This window comes from Lissotriton helveticus, chromosome 7 (assembly GCF_964261635.1).
Source record: "Lissotriton helveticus chromosome 7, aLisHel1.1, whole genome shotgun sequence".
NCBI lineage: Eukaryota > Metazoa > Chordata > Amphibia > Caudata > Salamandridae > Lissotriton > Lissotriton helveticus.
The window spans coordinates 34,096,542-34,114,935 of NC_136068.1; the positions used below are offsets into that span (position 1 = coordinate 34,096,542).

The 18,394-nt window shown below is 50.0% G+C and overlaps 1 protein-coding gene across 3 annotated transcripts in view; it reads right to left on the bottom strand.

Moving 5' to 3' along the window:
- Positions 1-18,394, bottom strand: part of MEGF8 (multiple EGF like domains 8) — a 298,122-nt gene that overhangs the window by 82,713 nt on the left and 197,015 nt on the right. For all 3 annotated transcript variants that reach the window (XM_078651316.1, XM_078651317.1, XM_078651315.1), the window contains exons 29-30: positions 15,611-15,815; positions 13,403-13,574 (exon numbers count right to left, since the gene is read on the bottom strand). In XM_078651316.1, coding sequence (XP_078507442.1) covers positions 13,403-13,574; positions 15,611-15,815 — 377 coding nt within the window. The remainder of the gene's footprint in view (positions 1-13,402; positions 13,575-15,610; positions 15,816-18,394) is intronic.

An 18,394-nucleotide genomic window follows, 5' to 3' on the forward strand; every position in this document is an offset into this window, starting at 1 on the left:
AGACTGAGCATAGGGCCAGAATGAGGGCTGTCAGACTCCAAATAGAGAGGGAGGAGGTAGCCCTGGCTCAAGCTAAACTTACCTTGGCTCAAGCTAGACTTACCTTGGCAAGAGAGCAAAAATTGTGTGGCTTAGATGCCACTGGTGGCAGCAATATTCCTAAAGAGAAACCCAGGTCCTATGATAGTAGAAACCTGACAAAGATTGTGCCCCCCTACAAGGAAGGGGATGATATCCACAAGTGGATAACTGCTCTTGAGAGAGCCTGCATGGTACAGCAGGTTCCTGAGGAACAGTGGGCAGCAATCTTATGGTACTCCTTTTCAGAGAAAGGGAGAGATAAGCTCCTCACTGTCAGACATGAGGATGCAAACAATTACAAAGTCCTGAAGAGTGTCCTAATAGATGGGTTTGGCTTAACCACTGAACAGTACAGGTTGAAGTTCAGAGACACCCAGAAGACACAGACTCAGGACTGGACTGATTTTGTTGATTGTGCAACTAAGGCTCTGGAGGGTTGGCTACATGGCAGCAAAGTACATGACTTTACAGGATTGTATAATTTGATTATGAGGGAGCAGATCCTAAGTAATTGTCAGAACCAGCTCTTACACCAGCACCTGGTGGACTCTGATCTGACCTCTCCCCAAGAATTGGGAAAGAAGGCAGACAAGTGGGTCAGAACCAGGATTAGGCCTAAGAATCAGGACAGTAACCAGAAGAAGGAGTCTACCAAGCCTCAAGATAAGGGTGGGGATAAAAATAAAGAAAAGACTTCCCCAGGGCCCCAAAACTCCAAGAATGGGGGTGGGTCCCAAGACACTTCTTCAACTGAGAAAAAGCCTTATTGTTATGCCTGTAAACAGGTTGGGCATTACAAAACAGATAACTGTTGTCCCAAGAATAACAATAAAGAGAACATACCTCCAAAGCCAGCTCCAACACCTCCTGTTACTGTCAGCAGTAATCCCCCAGGAAGTGGGAGCACACCCAGGAATCTGGGTGGGTTTACTGTTGGAGCTCAGGTGGACCCTGGCCTATCCAGGTCCCCATCACCCAATGATCTTGTATATGAGACTGGCATGGGGTTTGCCAACTTCTCTGCTTGCCCAAATACTTTGAGCAAGTATAGACAAGAACCCATCATCAATGGTTTGAAAGTTGAAGCTTTTAGAGACACAGGGGCTAGCATCACCATGGTGGCTGATGGCATAGTCCCCTCTAAGCAACTTTTACCTGGTGCCACATACCAGGTTACAAACATTGATGGAATCCAAACAAATCATCCCATGGCAGTAGTAAGTCTCAGCTGGGGAGGTGTCATTGGCCCAAAGAGAGTGGCAGTGTCACCAAACTTGCCTGTAGACTGCCTACTTGGTAATGATTTAGAGATCTCAGCCTGGGCTGAGGTTGAACAGGAAACCCATTCTAGAATGGTGAATTCCAATGGAAAGGTTAGTGGGGCTGTAATGGCTACAGCCCCAATTCAAGATGTCCTTCCTGAAAAGGTTGGTAGGGCTGAGAAACTCTCTGCCCCATCTTTAGCAAAAGCTCTTCCTGAACAGAATAGCAAAGCTGTTATGATAACAGCAGAAACCCAAACTGAGTCTCCTCCTGAAAAGGTTGGTGGGGCTGTGATGGCCACAGCCCAAACTCAAACTGACATGTGTGTTGTGAAACCTGAAATGATGGATAACTCCACACAAACTGAGAGCATGGAGGAGGAAGAGAAATCTCCCCCTCACCAGACTTTAGGACAGGATCAGCCTCCTCAGGGAATGAATATGCTACTTACCAGTATGCATCTGTTCTTGGCATGTAGGGCTGCTAACATTCATATCTTAGCATTAGATCGCCGCCTAGTGTTGGGCTCGGATGATCGCACATTGTTGTCCTGGAAGAGTCTTCGAAGTATCCTGAGATAGGTGGCTCCTCCCCTGGACTACAGTGCGCATGGGCATCGGCTCCATCCCCAGATTGTTTTTCGCCATTGTGGCAGAAGATGGAGTGAAAAGTGTAAAGGATGTCCATGCTAATGAATAAATACAATAGTATATCTGCAGCTGCGACAGGCACCGGGGAGGAGGGCGGGCGATATGAATGTTAGCAGCCCTACATGCCAAGAACAGATGCATACTGGTAAGTAGCATATTCAGTTCGAGGCATGTGGGCTGCTAAATTCATATCTTAGCATAGAATACATAGCAGTCCCTCCATCAGCGGCGGTTGCCCGTGCCAGCTGCAGAAACCTGAAAAAGTGTCTTCAGAACAGCCTGTCCTACAGCAGCTTGCTGCTTGGAATGCACATCAACACAGTAGTGTTTTGTAAAGGTATGTGGTGTAACCCACGTGGCTGCTCTGCAAATATCCTCTAAAGGAATGTTCCCTAGGAAAGCCATGGATGCCCCCAGTTTGCATGTGGAGTGCGCTCTGGGGGGTATTGTTAAAGTGCGCTTGGCTTTTTGATAACATATCTGGATGCACTTAACAATCCATCTGGCTATCCCTGCTTTGGAAATCGGGTTGCCTTTGTGTTGTGGTGCGAAGGCAACAAAGAGTTTTTTTGTTTTTCTAAAGGGTTGTGTTCTGTCTATGTAGTACATCAACGCCCTCCCTACATCTAAGGTATGGAGCATTCTTTCCGCCACCGTTTGCGGGTTTTGAAAGAATGCTGGTAAGTCAATAGTTTGGTTTAGATGAAACTGTGACACCACCTTCGGAAGGAATTTGGGGTTAGTGCGTAGCACTACCCTATTTGGATGAATTTGAATGAATGGCTCTTGGATTGTGAGCGCCTGCAGCTCACTGACACGCCTCAGAGACGTAATAGCTACAAGGAAAGCTACTTTCCACGTAAGGAACTGGAGTTCACACGAGTGCAGTGGCTCAAATGGCGGTCCCATCAGTCTGGTGAGAACGACATTGAGGTTCCACACCGGAGCTGGCGGTGTTCTTGGGGGAATGACTCGTTTCAGACCTTCAAGGAAGGCTTTAATGGCGGGCACTCTGAAGACAGAGAGGTGCTGCCTGTTCTGGAGATAAGCCGCTATGGCGGATAGATGTATCCGAATGGAAGTGTACGCTAGATTGCACTTGTAAAGATGCAACAGATAGCAGATGATGTTGGGGATAGATGCATCTAGCGGGTTGATGTCATTGGCTGTACAGTAAATGACAAAACGCTTCCACTTTGCAGCATAGCATGCTCTAGTAGTTGGTTTCCTCGCCTCCTTGATGATGTTCATGCACTCCGGAGGTAGGTTAAGGTATCCAAACTCTAGGACTTCAGGAGCCAGATCGCCAGGTTGAGCTGTTGCGGATCTGGATGCTGAATGTCTCCATGGTTCTGCGTCAAAAGACTGGGCGTGAGGCGCAGTCTTTGATGCGGCACCACTGAGAGTTCGAGGAACGTGGTGTACCAAGCCTGGCGCGCCCACGTTGGAGCAACTAGGATGAGAGTCATCTCGTGCTGCCTTAGCTTTCTTGCGACCAGCGGTATTAGAGGGGCTGGCGGAAAAGCGTACGCAAATTTGCCTGACCAGATCATCCATATCGCATTCCCCTGCGACTGTGGGTGAGGGAACCTGGCGGCAAAGAGTTGGCATTTTGCGTTCTCTTTTGTGGCAAACAGGTCTATCTCCGGATGACCCCACTGCCGGAAGTACGGGTGGAGGACAGATGGGTGTAACTCCCACTCGTGCATTTGATGGCTGTACCTGCTGAGCAGATCCGCCATCTGATTGTCCTTTCCTGGGAGGTGTTCTGCCATGAGGAAGATGTTCCTCTGAATGGCCCACTTCCACATGCTCTGAGCCAGATGAGACAGCTGTGGCGAGTGGGTGCCTCCCTGCTTCTGAATGTAGTACATTGCGGTCATGTTGTCCGTCCGGACTAGCACGACCTTGTTGCACAGATGTACAATGAAGGACTTGAGCGCCATGAAGATCGCCATCAGTTCCAGATAGTTGATGTGCATCTTCTGTTGCTGCGTTGACCATAGTCCCTGCACTGTGTAAGTGAGCAGATGAGCTCCCCATCCCTGGAGAGATGCGTCCGTTGTCAGGATAATCTGTGGCACTGGCTCCTGGAACAGTCGGCCCTTGCAAAGGTTGTGTGGAGTCCACCAATGCAGAGAGTCGTATGCCCGACTGGTAACCAACACTAGGTCTGTCAATTGCCCACGAGCCTGTGTCCACTGATTCGCTAAGCACTCCTGGAGCGGGCGCATGTGTAGCCGTGCGTGAGGGACTATGAAGATGCAGGAGGCCATCATGCCTATCAACTGCATGAATACTCTCGCTGGAAGCGAGTGTTGTGGCCTGAACCTTTGGATCAGAGCCTGCATGCGGTCTATCCTGACTTGGTTTGGCTGAGCCATGGCCGTCAGGGTGTTGATCGTTGCACCTAGGAACTGCCGGACATGTGCCGGCTGAAGATGCGATTTTGGGTAGTTCAGGGAGAAACCCAGATCGTGAAGAAGGTGAATTGTAGTCGACATGTCTGCGGCGCACTGTTGCTCTGACTTGGCTTGCACGAGCCAGTCGTCTAGGTAGGGGTAGACATGGATGTTCTGCCTCCTGAGGTGCGCCGCTACTGTCGCCAGACACTTGGTGAACACCCTCGGGGCTGTTGTGACTCCGAAGGGTAGGACTTTGAACTGGTAGTGCCTGCCTTGAATAGTGAACCTGAGGTATTTCCTGTGTGACGGGTGTAGTGGAATGTGGAAATAAGCATCCTTGAGATCTAAGGTTGCTAAGAAGTCTCCCTGGTTTAGCAAGGGAAGAATCTGCTGCAGTGTAAGCATGTGGAAATGTTCTGATAGTATGTACAGGTTGAGGGGACGTAGATCTAGAATGGGCCTGAGAGATCCGTCCTTCTTTGGAATAAGGAAGTACAGGGAATATACCCCCGTGCCTTCCTCTCCCACCGGCACGAGCTCGATTGCTCCCTTTTGCAGCATCACCACTACTTCCTGCTGCAATAAGAGCAAGTGCTCTGCGGACATAGGCCTTTGCCTTGGCGGGATGTTGGGTGGAGTGGACTTCAACTCTAGGCAATAACCATACTGGACTAGTTGTCGCACCCACCTGTCTGTGGTGATGTTTCTCCAGACGGGCAGGAACTGCTGCAGTCTCCCCCCGACAGGTGTTAGGTGGTCGGGGGGCAGTGACAGAGAGTCACTGTTTGGTTGGAGTAGAGGAGCGGGAGCTGTTGTTTCCTCTGCCGCGACCTCTGTTGCTGTTATTTCTGTAACCTCCCTTGTTCTGTTTTGTGAACGAGGATTGTGCCCCACCTTTTGAGAACTGGGATTGTTAACCCATTTGTCCTCTGGTGACTCCACGTGCACCTGAGCGACGAAAATTGCTGCCACGAAACTGTTGTGACTGTAGGGCCCCCATAGACTTAGCAGTTTCTGTGTCTTTCTTTATTTTCTCTAGGGTGGTGTCAACATCTGGACCAAACAGACTATCAGGATTGACTGGCTGATTAAGAATTGTTGTCTGAATATCCGGTTTAAACCCTGAGATGCGGAGCCACGCTTGTCGTCTCAGCATAACGCTAGTGTTGATAGCTCTAGCAGCTGTGTCCGCAGCGTCAAGTGCACACTTGATGGCTGCGTTTGAGATTAGCTTTCCTTCCTCAATAAGCAGTTTGGTGCCCTCTTGGAACTGTGGAGGCAGGTGTTGTACAATCTGTTCTAGGGTGTCGTAGTGCGCCCTATCGTAACGCGCCAAGAGCGCCTGTGTATTGGCGATGCGCCAAAAGTTTGATGCCTGTGCAGCTACTCTTTTGCCCCCTGCCTCTAGCACTTTGGACTCCTTATCCGGGGGAGGAGCTTCACCCGTTGTCTGGGAGTTGGCACGTTTCCTGGCATTGGCGACCACAAGAGAGTCCAGTGGCAATTGTCCCCGAATGTATGCGGGGTCTGCAGGTGCAGGTCTGTACTTTTTTTCAATGCGAGGGTTGACCACTCTCGCTCTTGTAGGCTCCTTAAATATGTCCCCAGCATGCTTGAGGACTCCTTTAAGCATAGGCAGTGTCTTTACTGTCCTTTCAGAGACTGAAAAAGTGTCGAAAAGGAAGTCTTCCTCAACCGGGTCGGCATGCATGTCCACATCATGATTGGCTGCCGCCCTTTCGAGTAGTGCATGAAAACCTGCTGAATCCTCAGTCGGGGATGCCCGTGCATTAAAAAGCTGCGGGTCCTGCCCCGCACCTTGGGTGTTCTGGTCACCAGTGTCATCATATGAATCCGGTTGTGCATCAGGTTCATTGATTGGAAAATTGTACTGCTCGTCCTCATCATACCCCTCACCCGCAGAGTGTTCTGGGGAGGGAGTAGGGCTCCGTCTCGGAGGAGGCTGGATTGGTTCCGTGAGGCCTAAGGCGTCAAGGGGCACCCTCTTCTTCTTTAGTGGGATGACATAGGGGTCCACTGGCTCCGAAGTGATTTTCCTCTTATAGAGGGTCAGTTTGCCTGTGTCAGCGTCGATGAAATGCTCTGAATCGTCCTCGGATTCAAGTACCCGACGTGGAAGTGGGCCAGTCGGTGAAGAAATCACCTGTTTCGGTGCCGATTTGGTTGAAAATGCTTTCGGCGCCTCCTTCGGCGGCAAAATAAAGAGAAGTTTCCCAGATGGCTTCGCTGGAGTGTCCTTTTGCGGCTGCGGCGATGGTATCGGAGCCGACGGGGCAAAGGCCTTCTCCCTGATTCTTTGCAGTGATTCGGCTATGGGGGACGCCTCACTCACAGTTTGTTTCGGCGCTGACGAGGATGGTCTGATCTTTCCCTCGGATCCGACGTCCTTGTGGGCCTTGTGCGCTTTGGGCGCGGATCCGGTCTTTACCGCCTCCGATTCCTGTGTTCGGGGCGCAGACTTCTTTCCGTGTGCCTGCGTAGCCTCCTTGGAGCCGACTTTGGCGGGCTTGGACGGCGTCGTAGCCGCTGACCCGTGCCGACCATCTTTCTTGGAGGACCCCTCCTCTGGCGTCGGTTTCGATTTCGCAGCATCGGAATCGACGGACTTCTTCGACTTCTGCGGACCGGAGGTCGACGGAGTCGATGGGGTAGCGGGCACCGTCGTTTTCACCGGCACGGCAGCCATCTTAGGGACACTCGAGTCCTTAAGTTTCGGTTTCGTTTTCGGGTCGGCCATTTTAGGTGTTGTCGATCCCGATGGTTTCGGTTTCGAAACAGTCTGCTCAGCAAGTAAGTCCGTGGCCGGGCCCGAAGGCGGGGCTGTGGCTTGCGGCAACGGGTCTTGGGTAAGGCCGACAGGCGATCCCGTGTCCCGGTCGGTATCCTCGTAACCTTCGGGGCAGAGCTCGTCCCCCGAGCTGTCTGCCGCGGCCCCATAAATCTCATCGTCGTCTCCTACCTCGTCGACGTATTCAAGGCCTCGACCCGCGACTCCGTCGTCGTCTCCCGGATCCGCCTCGACCTCCGTCTCGGGTGGGGAGATTTGGAGATGATGACCCTGGTCCTCTTCGTCTTGGTCGCCGAAGATGTTCTCCGGATCCGGGGCCGCTTGTTTAGCTTCCATGCGCATCGCGCGCCGAAGCTTGAGAGTCTTCTTTGAGCGGAACTGTGCACACAACTTGCACTTGCCGTCGTCGTGGTCAGGCGAAAGGCATTTGTTACACACGGGGTGTAGATCGATGTGTGGGTACTTGGACCCACAGAGCGGGCAGTACTTAAACGGGCTCCGCTCCATGTCCGAAAAGTTTTGCAGTCGTGTCGCGATGAGAAGGCCTCAAAGTTCCGAGAGCGAAGAAAACTCCGCTTATTCCGGCTCCAAGAGACGGAAGACTCGAGACCGTGCGCAGACAATACCGACGCAAGAAAATCGAGGCCTTTTGGCCGCTAAAAGTTAGTTTTTCTTGGTTCCGACAGTAAGACGTCGAGACCACATCCGAACCCAATGGCGGAAAAAAACAATCTGAGGATGGAGCCGATGCCCATGCGCACTGTAGTCCAGGGGAGGAGCCACCTATCTCAGGATACTTCGAAGACTCTTCCAGGACAACAATGTGCGATCATCCGAGCCCAACACTAGGCGGCGATCTAATGCTAAGATATGAATTTAGCAGCCCACATGCCTCGAACCTGATCTTACCCCTGATGAAGGAACTGCCCCAGAGGTTGTTAGGCCTGGCCTGACAGAGCCTCTGATGGCGGTGGACCCTTCTCAGGTGGGACCCAGTCTGGAGCAGGTAACCTGCCCCTCTCTACCTTGCCTTAGCCAGCCCAGGGCTGCGGAGGACAAGAAGGACAGTGAGACCCAGAGGGCCCCCTGTCAAATAAAGCACCCCCATCAAAAGATTAGGTGCACCAAAACTAGTAGCCCTAGTGAGGTGAAAACTTTAAAAACTCCTGAGGGAGCCCCCTTAAAAACAGTTAGGGACCTCCCACAGATGGATTCTGTTGGGCACAGCCAAACCTGGGACCCAAAGGGCCCAAACCTGAACTGTCCCTCCAGCAAGCCAAACAGAGGGACCAAGCCTCCAGCTTTAGGTAGCCAGAGGTTGACCCTGAGAGCACAGTGCAACTCAGTTAAAGAAAGAAAGGCACACATGGTGGAAGATAATTGGAGGAAGCCAAGCCCTAACTTAGTAGAGCCTCACTTCAATACTCCATATCCAAACCAGCCTTTAACTTTGCATAAACACACCCAAGGTAGTGATTCCCTATGGTGGAGACCCTCTAATACCCAAAGGGTGAGGGACTGCTTAGTGGACCATGAGACAGGGGGTACCCATGCTAGTGCAGGTACTTCCTTATATGGCCACTCAGGCAATATAGGCTTACCTGGCCAAGGATAGCCTTATCTCCTTTCGTTTGGGGGGGGGGGGGGTTATGTAGGAAGGTGGCTACCTGACTATGGTTACCCCAGATTTTTTGCCTGTGTTTAGCTGGTTTTTTGACTTAGTTGACCTGGTTCCCTGCTAATCAGGGCCCCAGGCCATCTGCTCTCTCTGTAAAATGGATTCCATGTACCCTAGGTACATACCACAATTGGAAATGGACTCCTTGTCAGCCCCTGTATAATGCACTATAGGTGCCCAGGGCATAGGGGCCACCAAGGCCTACCAGGGGCTGCAGCATATCTTTTGCCACCCCTGGCTGGTTCTTAAATTGACACAACTGGCTGATCACTCAGCTGGGGTAAGGTGGTGTAATCACCCCTTGCTTAGATATAGTATACCTATATCTAAACCTATATCTGGACACATGTAAACCTGTGAGCCACTCCTATGGAAGGCCTCATCAATCCTGGAGGCAGGGTGCGTGGTTTTATGTGAGATGGAGCTCTAGCATGAGCTGAGCCTGTCTGCAGCTGTCGGGAACAACTCCCTAAGCTGTTTCAGTATAATGCCATACCATATACTCTTAAGTGCCTTATAATCCTCGCGGTTAAATAGCAACTTTGGTTTGGCTTTATCAAAACATGTCGTGTAGGGTGTCATACGATTTGGAATAAACAGAAGGAATCCACAGGGTGGAAAGTGGGTGCTACCACAATGGTGGGGAGCAACCTGGGTTGTTAGAATACCCCTCACACACCAACAGGCCCCTTGGTGTCATGCTTCATCATCGGGGTCTTCGCAAAACCTCTACGGAATGCGGCGTGCTACGACTTCACGACTACGCAGGAGCACTTTTAGGTGAACTATGTGTTTGGTGTGTGTGGGTAAAATAATGTGAGTGGTGAGGTGAAGGTGAAAAATTAAAAAATACCTGGCACGTGAGTACTGAAAAATTTATTAAGACTCCGGCTGGTATTATTAAAAAGAGTGCTGTGATGGTTGTGGTCTACTAATTAGGGAAACCCAACCATGTCAGTGCGTCGACATGTTTCGGAGTTTGAAGAACTCCTTCTTCAGGACGAGGATATGCACTACTTATCCCCACCTTACTCACATGTGTGTAGATATAAAAGTGTGCTCTACAAAAAACATATGGTGGAAATGTACCTATCAAAAACAATTTGATTTGACTTTTCTGTTTTCAGGTGTCTTGAATCGCCAATTGGGCGCAACGGACCTTATTTTAAACATAGATAGGTACATTTCCACCATATGTTTTTTGTAGAGCACACTTTTATATCTACACACATGTGAGTAAGGTGGGGATAAGTAGTGCATATCCTCGTCCTGAAGAAGGAGTTCTTCAAACTCCGAAACATGTCGACGCACTGACATGGTTGGGTTTCCCTAATTAGTAGACCACAACCATCACAGCACTCTTTTTAATAATACCAGCCGGAGTCTTAATAAATTTTTCAGTACTCACGTGCCAGGTATTTTTTAATTTTTCACCTTCACCTCACCACTCACATTATTTTACCCACACACACCAAACACATAGTTCACCTAAAAGTGCTCCTGCGTAGTCGTGAAGTCGTAGCACGCCGCATTCCGTAGAGGTTTTGCGAAGACCCCGATGATGAAGCATGACACCAAGGGGCCTGTTGGTGTGTGAGGGGTATTCTAACAACCCAGGTTGCTCCCCACCATTGTGGTAGCACCCACTTTCCACCCTGTGGATTCCTTCTGTTTATGACAATTACTAGGGGAGACAGAATCCACATCTTCCTCTCCCTCTCCCTCTTTTGTTAAGAATTATACGATTTGGAATACCATCCCCTCGCCAGTTCTGGCGACGGGGATGGCATTCCACCCCTCTAGAGGGGTAAGACATGTTCCTTTACTGTAATGCGGTTAAATTCTCCAAAGACCTTAGATCCACAAAATGGATGCCTCTGCCACAGACAAATGTCTGGACCCCTGCAGCTGACCGAAACTCAGCCAAAGGGGTCCTGGACAAAGGGTTTCCTGTCACAGGAGGGTGTCACCACCCTCCAGACAGGAGATAGTGGATTGTAGCAGGGAGGTCTGAAAGAAACCAGACACTGCCTGGGGCGCACAAGGCTGCCCCTTGCATAATCCTGCCAAACCGGTTCTGGGGCACTCCAGCCCTCGTGCCAGGGCGGCCTGGATCAAAGGAAAGGGGTGTATCCACCCCCTTCCTGGGTCCCACCCATAGGGGGGGACCTAGCAGGTAATCACGCCCCCCAGATTGGAATAAGAGTGGGAGCAGTGCCAATGCACATCAGATTTCCTGGAAGAAACATTAGAAACGAAACTCTGGACCCTTGGACCTCCATCTCAACGTGGAAGCCCGAAGAATCTCCCTTGTGGTCAAGGAGTGACCACCCTGCAGCAGCAGGCACCATCCAGCCCTCGACGTCTACTTAGTTGCAGTTCCCGCCGGAACTCGAGCGACTGAGATCGACGAGATCAAGCTTGCCTGCCTTCCAACAGCCCGATCCACAGTCCCTGCAGAGCTGAGACCCGTGGAGGCGACCGGAAGCGTGGGGCACGCCATCTTGAATTGACCACGAGACGCTGACCGTGCAGCCCACGAGTGACCCTCGAAGCTGTGCACCGGGGTTTGAGAAGCCCCCACCCTGAGCTACTCCTGAGCCGAAGTTCAGCCCTCCACACTCGACGAGTGCTGCGTGGGGCCCTTCTGCTCTATTTGGCTCAACGCGTTGGCCCGGTCACTTGCCAGCTGGCTAGTGGTCCCTGTGCCGACGAAACTACTAAGAAGACTCGTGAATCTGGTTGCTCCAGATCCACACCAGCTCCCCTGAAAAGGAGCCCCGACTCTGACCTCCCTGGTCCGAGTGAGAAGCAATCTTCCGATCCCGCGTGGATTGCTCTTGCCAAGGCTTGTTTGCTCCAAACTTGAAGCCGACTGCACCGACGGTGAGAGCCTGCGTGGGACAGATCGTGACCTGCTCCTGGACGTCGCAGATGCCCCAGAGCCCACGTGACAGCGGAGAGAAGCTCCTCGACGACCACCTGATTGCGCCCGACATTGCCTGGTTCCGTCCTGGTTCCACCCTGGTCACTGCTGAGTGACCCAGACTCTGTCCCCTCTGCTTTCAGGTACCCTTCGACTTGAGTCCACCCTTGGACTCCACCGGACACTTCATCTTTAACCCGCCTGCAGCCCTTTCAGCTTCAAGCACCAAGAGCCTGCGTGTCAAAACCCGACGCCACTTCGACCCTGTGCACCCACTTCCTGTGGGTGAGGTAACTTTGCTCCGCCGGTGTTCCCACACTGGTGCACATCTCTAGGGTCTGTGTGTTAAGTTTTGTTCCTCTAGGTCCAGCGGAAGTGTCCTTAAACTTTAACTTTATGACTTTTACGCACCATTGGTTAACATTGGTGCATGCGTGCGCTTTCCGCACATCTCCCGAATCCCGAGGGCCATTCCCGACTTCAGCATTGCCTGTCCTGACTGCTCCCAGCGATTCCCTAGGCCCTAGGCCTAACCACTGCTCGAGTGGCATCTCTTATACCACTTGTTTAGTATATGGTTTGAGTGGCCACCCGCCCTCATCCATAATTGTGCAACTTGTATGTTTAAACAGTGCTTTTGATTTAACGCTTGTGCCCCTTTATTCATAAAGAATACTGGGGATTGTTTTTAGTAATAAACACATATATTTTTATAATATATACTTGTGTGGTGTCCTTTCATTTGATATTACAGGATTGTATGTGGTAAAACAGCTCGCTTAACACGACCTCTTAAGTTAAGCCTTTAGGCTGCTTAGTCCATGCTACCCCTAGGATAGCTTGTCTAATAAGGTTGACTTACAACCAGACACCATAAGGGATTGTTTGGTCTGATAATAGGTGGTTCCAGAATTGGAAACATCACCTATCAGGCCAACTTCTCACACTGAGGCTTTAAACAACACTGCACTGACAGAAGGGTAGGGGGAAGAAATGGGATGGCTCACAAGACTTTAACGAGGCAGAAAAAAACTTAAAGGCAAAGTAGCAGAAAGTATATGTGATCCATTTCTTATTAAGTAAACCTTTCTTTTGATCCATGTTTTGCCTCAGTGCAAAGATGTTCATGTAAGATGGACTGCAGAAAGCGCCGATTGCTCCATAAATACTCGAGCCAGTGGCGCAAAAGACCATTTCCGCACAGCTCTCCACAGCAGGACTCACCGGTTGGTGGAGTGCCGCTCTGGTGGCCCGCCCTCCAGCCCTCCACAGAAAGACTCACCGGTTGGTGGAGTGCCGCTCTAGTGGCCCGCCCTCCACAGAAAGACTCACCGGTTGGTGGAGTGCCGCTCTAGTGGCCCGCCCTCCAGCTCTCCACAGCAGGACTCACCGGTTGGTGGAGTGCCGCTCTAGTGGCCCGCCCTCCACAGAAAGACTCACCGGTTGGTGGAGTGCCGCTCTAGTGGCCCGCCCTCCACAGAAAGACTCACCGGTCGGTGGAGTGCCGCTCTGGTGGCCCGCCCTCCACAGAAAGACTCACCGGTCAGTGGAGTGCCGCTCTGGTGGCCCGCCCTCCACAGAAAGACTCACCTGTCGGTGGAGTGCCGCTCTGGTGGCTCGCCTTCCAGCTCTCAGTCTCCACGTTATACTCCAGCAGCTGGTTATTGAGACCATTCTCTGGGGAGTATCCACCAATCAGGAGCAGCGAGGAGCCTCTACGCTGGGTCAGTGTGTGTCCAGCAACAGCAGGAAGCAGCGGGACCTTTAGGAAGGGAGAACTTGTAAACCAGCGCAGAGACATTTGAAAGCTTTGTCGGCAGAGGAGTGGGGGGGAGGTGCTCTAATACAATAACAGATAAGCAGATGCTCAAGATGGACTAGGCCCAGACAAGAGAGAGTAACACACATAGGAGTTCTAAACGCAGCTGAAGGAAACGGTACGCGTCAGCAGACAAGTCAGGTGCAACAGACTCATTCTACTAGACCTCTCTACAGCATTCGATAGAGTTAACCATTTAACCTTACTCAATACACAAACTTCGTTTTGGTCTTAATGGCACTGTCCTCAACTGGTTCACCTCCTATTTCCAACACAGAACCCAGCAAATCAAAATCCAAAACTGCCTCTCCAGCCCCACTCCTGTCTCCCTTGGTGCCCCCCAAGGATCTATCCTCTCTCCTGCTCTATTCAACTTATGTATGGAACCCCTTACCCTCATACTTAAACAAGCCGGTATTAACTATCACCTGTATGCCGACGATACCAAACTGTACTATAAAATAAAATCCCACTCATATGTCCTACACCTTAACACCACCCTGGCTAATATACAAACCTGGCTCTACTCAAATCATCTCAAATTCAACCCAAACAAAACTGAAATCATTCTTTCCTTTCCTAAAAACAACCCACTCCCCATCCAAACATGGATCTCTGACCTTAATGCCCTAAACTGTTTGCTCTCCTTATCCGAATCATTAAAATCCCTTGGCATCACCATTGACAGTAAGGTAACGCTGAATTCCGATATAAACAATTCTGCAAAAGGAGCACTTTTCACGCTCCAACATCTAAAAAAAATCAAAGCTTTCCTTCCACCGGAAGATTTCAAATCTGTTATCCTCTCAAAAATTGACTATGGCAACGCCCTACTCTCCGGATCTCCCAAAGTTCAGCTTGCCCACCCCTCAAATATGTTCAACCTAGCGGCCAAGCTTACAACTGACTGCAAATGCTCGGCCCACATCTCACCTGCTCTTAAGACCCTTAAATGGCTGCCTATCGAAGGCAGATCCTCAAATAAAATAGCCTGCATTACGTACAAAACCCTTCATCAAAAGACTCCGCTTTACCTCTCAAACAAACTCAATAAAGCGGGCAGTGCCCGACTGATGAGAAGCACCAACTCTCTCCTCCTCGCCCCCCGTTAAAAAAGAAAGTAGCGCAATCTCGCTCCTTCTCTGGTAAGGCTCCCAGCATCTGGAATGCCCTCCCTAAAGATCTACGACTTAACCCTTGATACGTCAGTTTTAAAAAGGACCTTAAAATGCACCTGCTCAACAAATATTGGGGTCCTTAATCCTTCCATTACTATACCTGTTATACTCTTCCCCCTTCTTGAAACCCCATCTTCCCCCTCTCCTCACTCCTCCTGTGTCGACCCCAACGCCCATTCACCCCCTTCTCTACCCATCTTCACCTTTTCTTCCAACCTAGCACCCCTTTCCGAACACTTCCCTTCCCTCTCTCACTCGCACAACGCTTCCTTATTCACAAAAAATGAGTCCACCTCCTTTATACTGTGTAATAATTTGTAATTACTCTATTCACATGTTATTTTGTAAATTGCTACTTCTTTGCATTTTTCAATGAGTCAAACTATATTACTCAATGTGGTTCTCAAAGTCCGTCATGTCTGAATGCTTCTTTTGGACACCACTGTTCTGTATTCCATGCACTATTGTCATTCCAATGTAAAGCGCTCTGATACCCCCAGGTTGAGCCAGCACTATATAAAACCTTTAAAAAAAATAAACAGACCAATGGGTGCAGACTGAGGCAACTTCCCACCAGACAGCACCAGGCCAGTGCTCATTAATTCATACAGACAGAGTTAGCCATCAGACTTACAGATGAATCAGAGCAATGCACGAGACACAATGATGCACACCTATGTGGAGATGTACATGATACACAGTGGTGCCAGACCACAGAGCATGGGGCCGGGTCTGTGCACTGGTAACTCGGGCATGGTGTGGAAGGAACGAGACCCCGGAAGCTGCAATGGTCGGACTCACCGTCTCCTGCTTCCACTGCAGTGTGGTCAGGTTGAGCACCCAGAAGTCGTTGGTTACGCTGGTGCTCGTCAGCCCTCCCAGCACATACATGGCATTGCGTGAAGAGATGTAGGCTGCCGCATGGAAGTAACGAGGGCTGGGACCAGGTCCACCATCTTCGGTGCCGGCGAGCATCTGTGTCCAGCGGCGCTCTGGAATTGAATACCTGACAAGAGGGAGTAACAGCATGACCAGGGGCACTCACACTGTGGCTAAAGAAAACGTCCAATGCCTCCTGTGATCTCTACGCCTTCAACAATTCCATTCCCCTTCCATTCCTACTGGTTGCACTCTTGCTGTACGACTGCCTCCCCAAAAGAACGTATTCTGTCCCCAACAAACCGTCCGATGACTGATGGACACTAGTAAAACTCACCCCCATCCACCAAAGAAGCACTCATCTGAGGTGTTTTCTAAAGGTCTGGGGCAGTCAGGGGGTCACTGTGCTACATCGCGGTCACTAAACACTTGCCCATCAGTGCTGGTGCACTCCAATTAAAGAGCAGGGCTTCAATAGAGACCCCTATATGTAGATTCACCTACAGAATCGCCATATTCTTAGTGAAGTAAATATGTTCTAAAGGAAGCAACTAAATTCAACAAGACGAAGCAAATTAAGCACAGGTTTTTAAAATACATGGGAACCTGCAGCCTCCAATTTCCTGATTACAGGTGACTTGTGACATCACTAATCACCTGTAATAAGGAACTGGCGTAACCGCCCAACTGTACTAACTTATTACAATTGAGCTTAGGTATAACAATATCAGCAGCTTGAGCCGCCAGACAATGAGAAAGGCAGTCACAGAGCGTAATTAACATTGCACTTTAAAAAACAGAAATAAAATGTTACTTTTCATTCTCCTGTGCTGTTTTTATTGATCAAAAGTGATGACCCGAAGAATAATTTACTTACCTTCGGTAACACTCCATCTGGTGGATCCTGTAACTGCAGATACCTCATCAATAGACTATCTCCGGGTGCCAGGTGGGACCTGGTTGAGTTTTAGCAGATTTACTCCTGGGTGCCATGAGGTGCCATTATGCGGCTCCGCGTTGATTTTGTTCCACCTGCAAGTGACAATGGAGCTGCATATAAGCGCCATTCCTGTGTATCCATGCCATTTTCTTTCTCGACTCTGTTCACACCCTCGGACGTGGCGCTCAACAATTATCAGGTACCAGAGTGGATCTAACACCTGGACCTTTTCTGATCAAAAAAGAGACCTTTCCACAAAAACAAGGAAGGGTGGTGTTGAGGGAACTCCAGGTAGATACAACATTCACCAGAAAAAGCATTACCGAAAGAAAGTAACGTATTCTTCCGATGGATACTTCCAATTGCAGAGTCCACGCCTTTAGAATAGATACCAAATCAGGACATTCGATAGTAGGGGGGTCTGTGGAATGGCTCATACCAAAAGTCCTGCAGGACCAAGCGGGCGAAATGCCCATCGTGTTGAACTTGGCTGTCAAGGCAGCAGCGTATCGTGAATAGGGCACCAAAAACATCACAGCCTGACATAAGCCAAGGGCAGGCACTCTGCATGCAGCACAGTGGTAACAGCTTTAGCTTTGGTAAAAATTGGTTTTTATTCCCTCCAAAGGCTGCTTCTTGGACATGGCAAAGCGGATCTTAAAGCAGAGAATTTCCACCATTACACAGTTCCTTTCCCACACTGTGGTTCTCTATGGGACAAAGAAAAGCACGGCAAAGAGCGAATTGTCCACACTATGGTTTTTGGTGCAATCAATGTAAGCTTTTTTTGGATACAGATGAATAAATCTCTCCTCTTTTCGAGGGGCGAGAAGAAACAAAGAAGGTTGGGAAAGTGATGGATTACCCCACGTAAAATGTTGGCACAACATTTGACAAAAGGCAACCATGGTGTTCAATACCAGTTTATCAGGAAAAAAGTTGTGCACGCCGGCTTCACTGAGGGTTTGGAGTCCACTCGTGCACCAAGCCGCGACCAGGAACAGTCTTCAGAATCAAGAGATGTAGTGGAGAGCTGTGCATGGGCTCGACTGGCGTGCACCGGTGGAAAGGAAGGATCCAAATTAAGATCCCACTGACACAGTTTTTAGTCTAGGGGTTTGAAGGAAAAAAAAAATAATCAAACCTTTTTTTAGTAACTGCAGCACAACAGGTGATTTAAAAAAGAATGGTTGGTCTGGCAAACATAAAAATGCCAAAAGGGCCATCAGATGACCTTTAACAGTGACAATGCAAGTCCTTCCTGGGCCAGTGATAAAACAAGAAAGAGGACATACGACAGTTTGGCCTGCAGCGCAGTCATGGGTCATTATTACGGGTGCCATAGAAGGCTACAAATCTGTCCCAATGGCAGGTATAGAGAGACTCTGTAGAGGGGCACCTAGCAGTCAGGATAACATCCACAACTTTGGGAGGAAGACTGAATGCAGTCCACCGCCGCCATTCCAACTCCACACAGAGGTGGAGATTGTTCAGGTTTGGGAGCAGGACCCTGCCTTGCTGCCGACAAGGGAGATTCGCCAAAAGCGGTATCCAGATCAGAGCTCCAAGCAGTTCTGGCAGCACACTCCGCTAAAGAATGGTGATGGATTAAACCCAGATCAGTTGATTGGGGGCGAGTGTTTGATTCGCTCAAACGCTCCGTCCATCATCCCCTTTTGTATCGCTTTGTTCGCAAGTTCCTTGCTCACTTGGCCACTGGATTCAAGATAGCCTGGCTGATGAGGATTATGAATCCGAAACCGGTC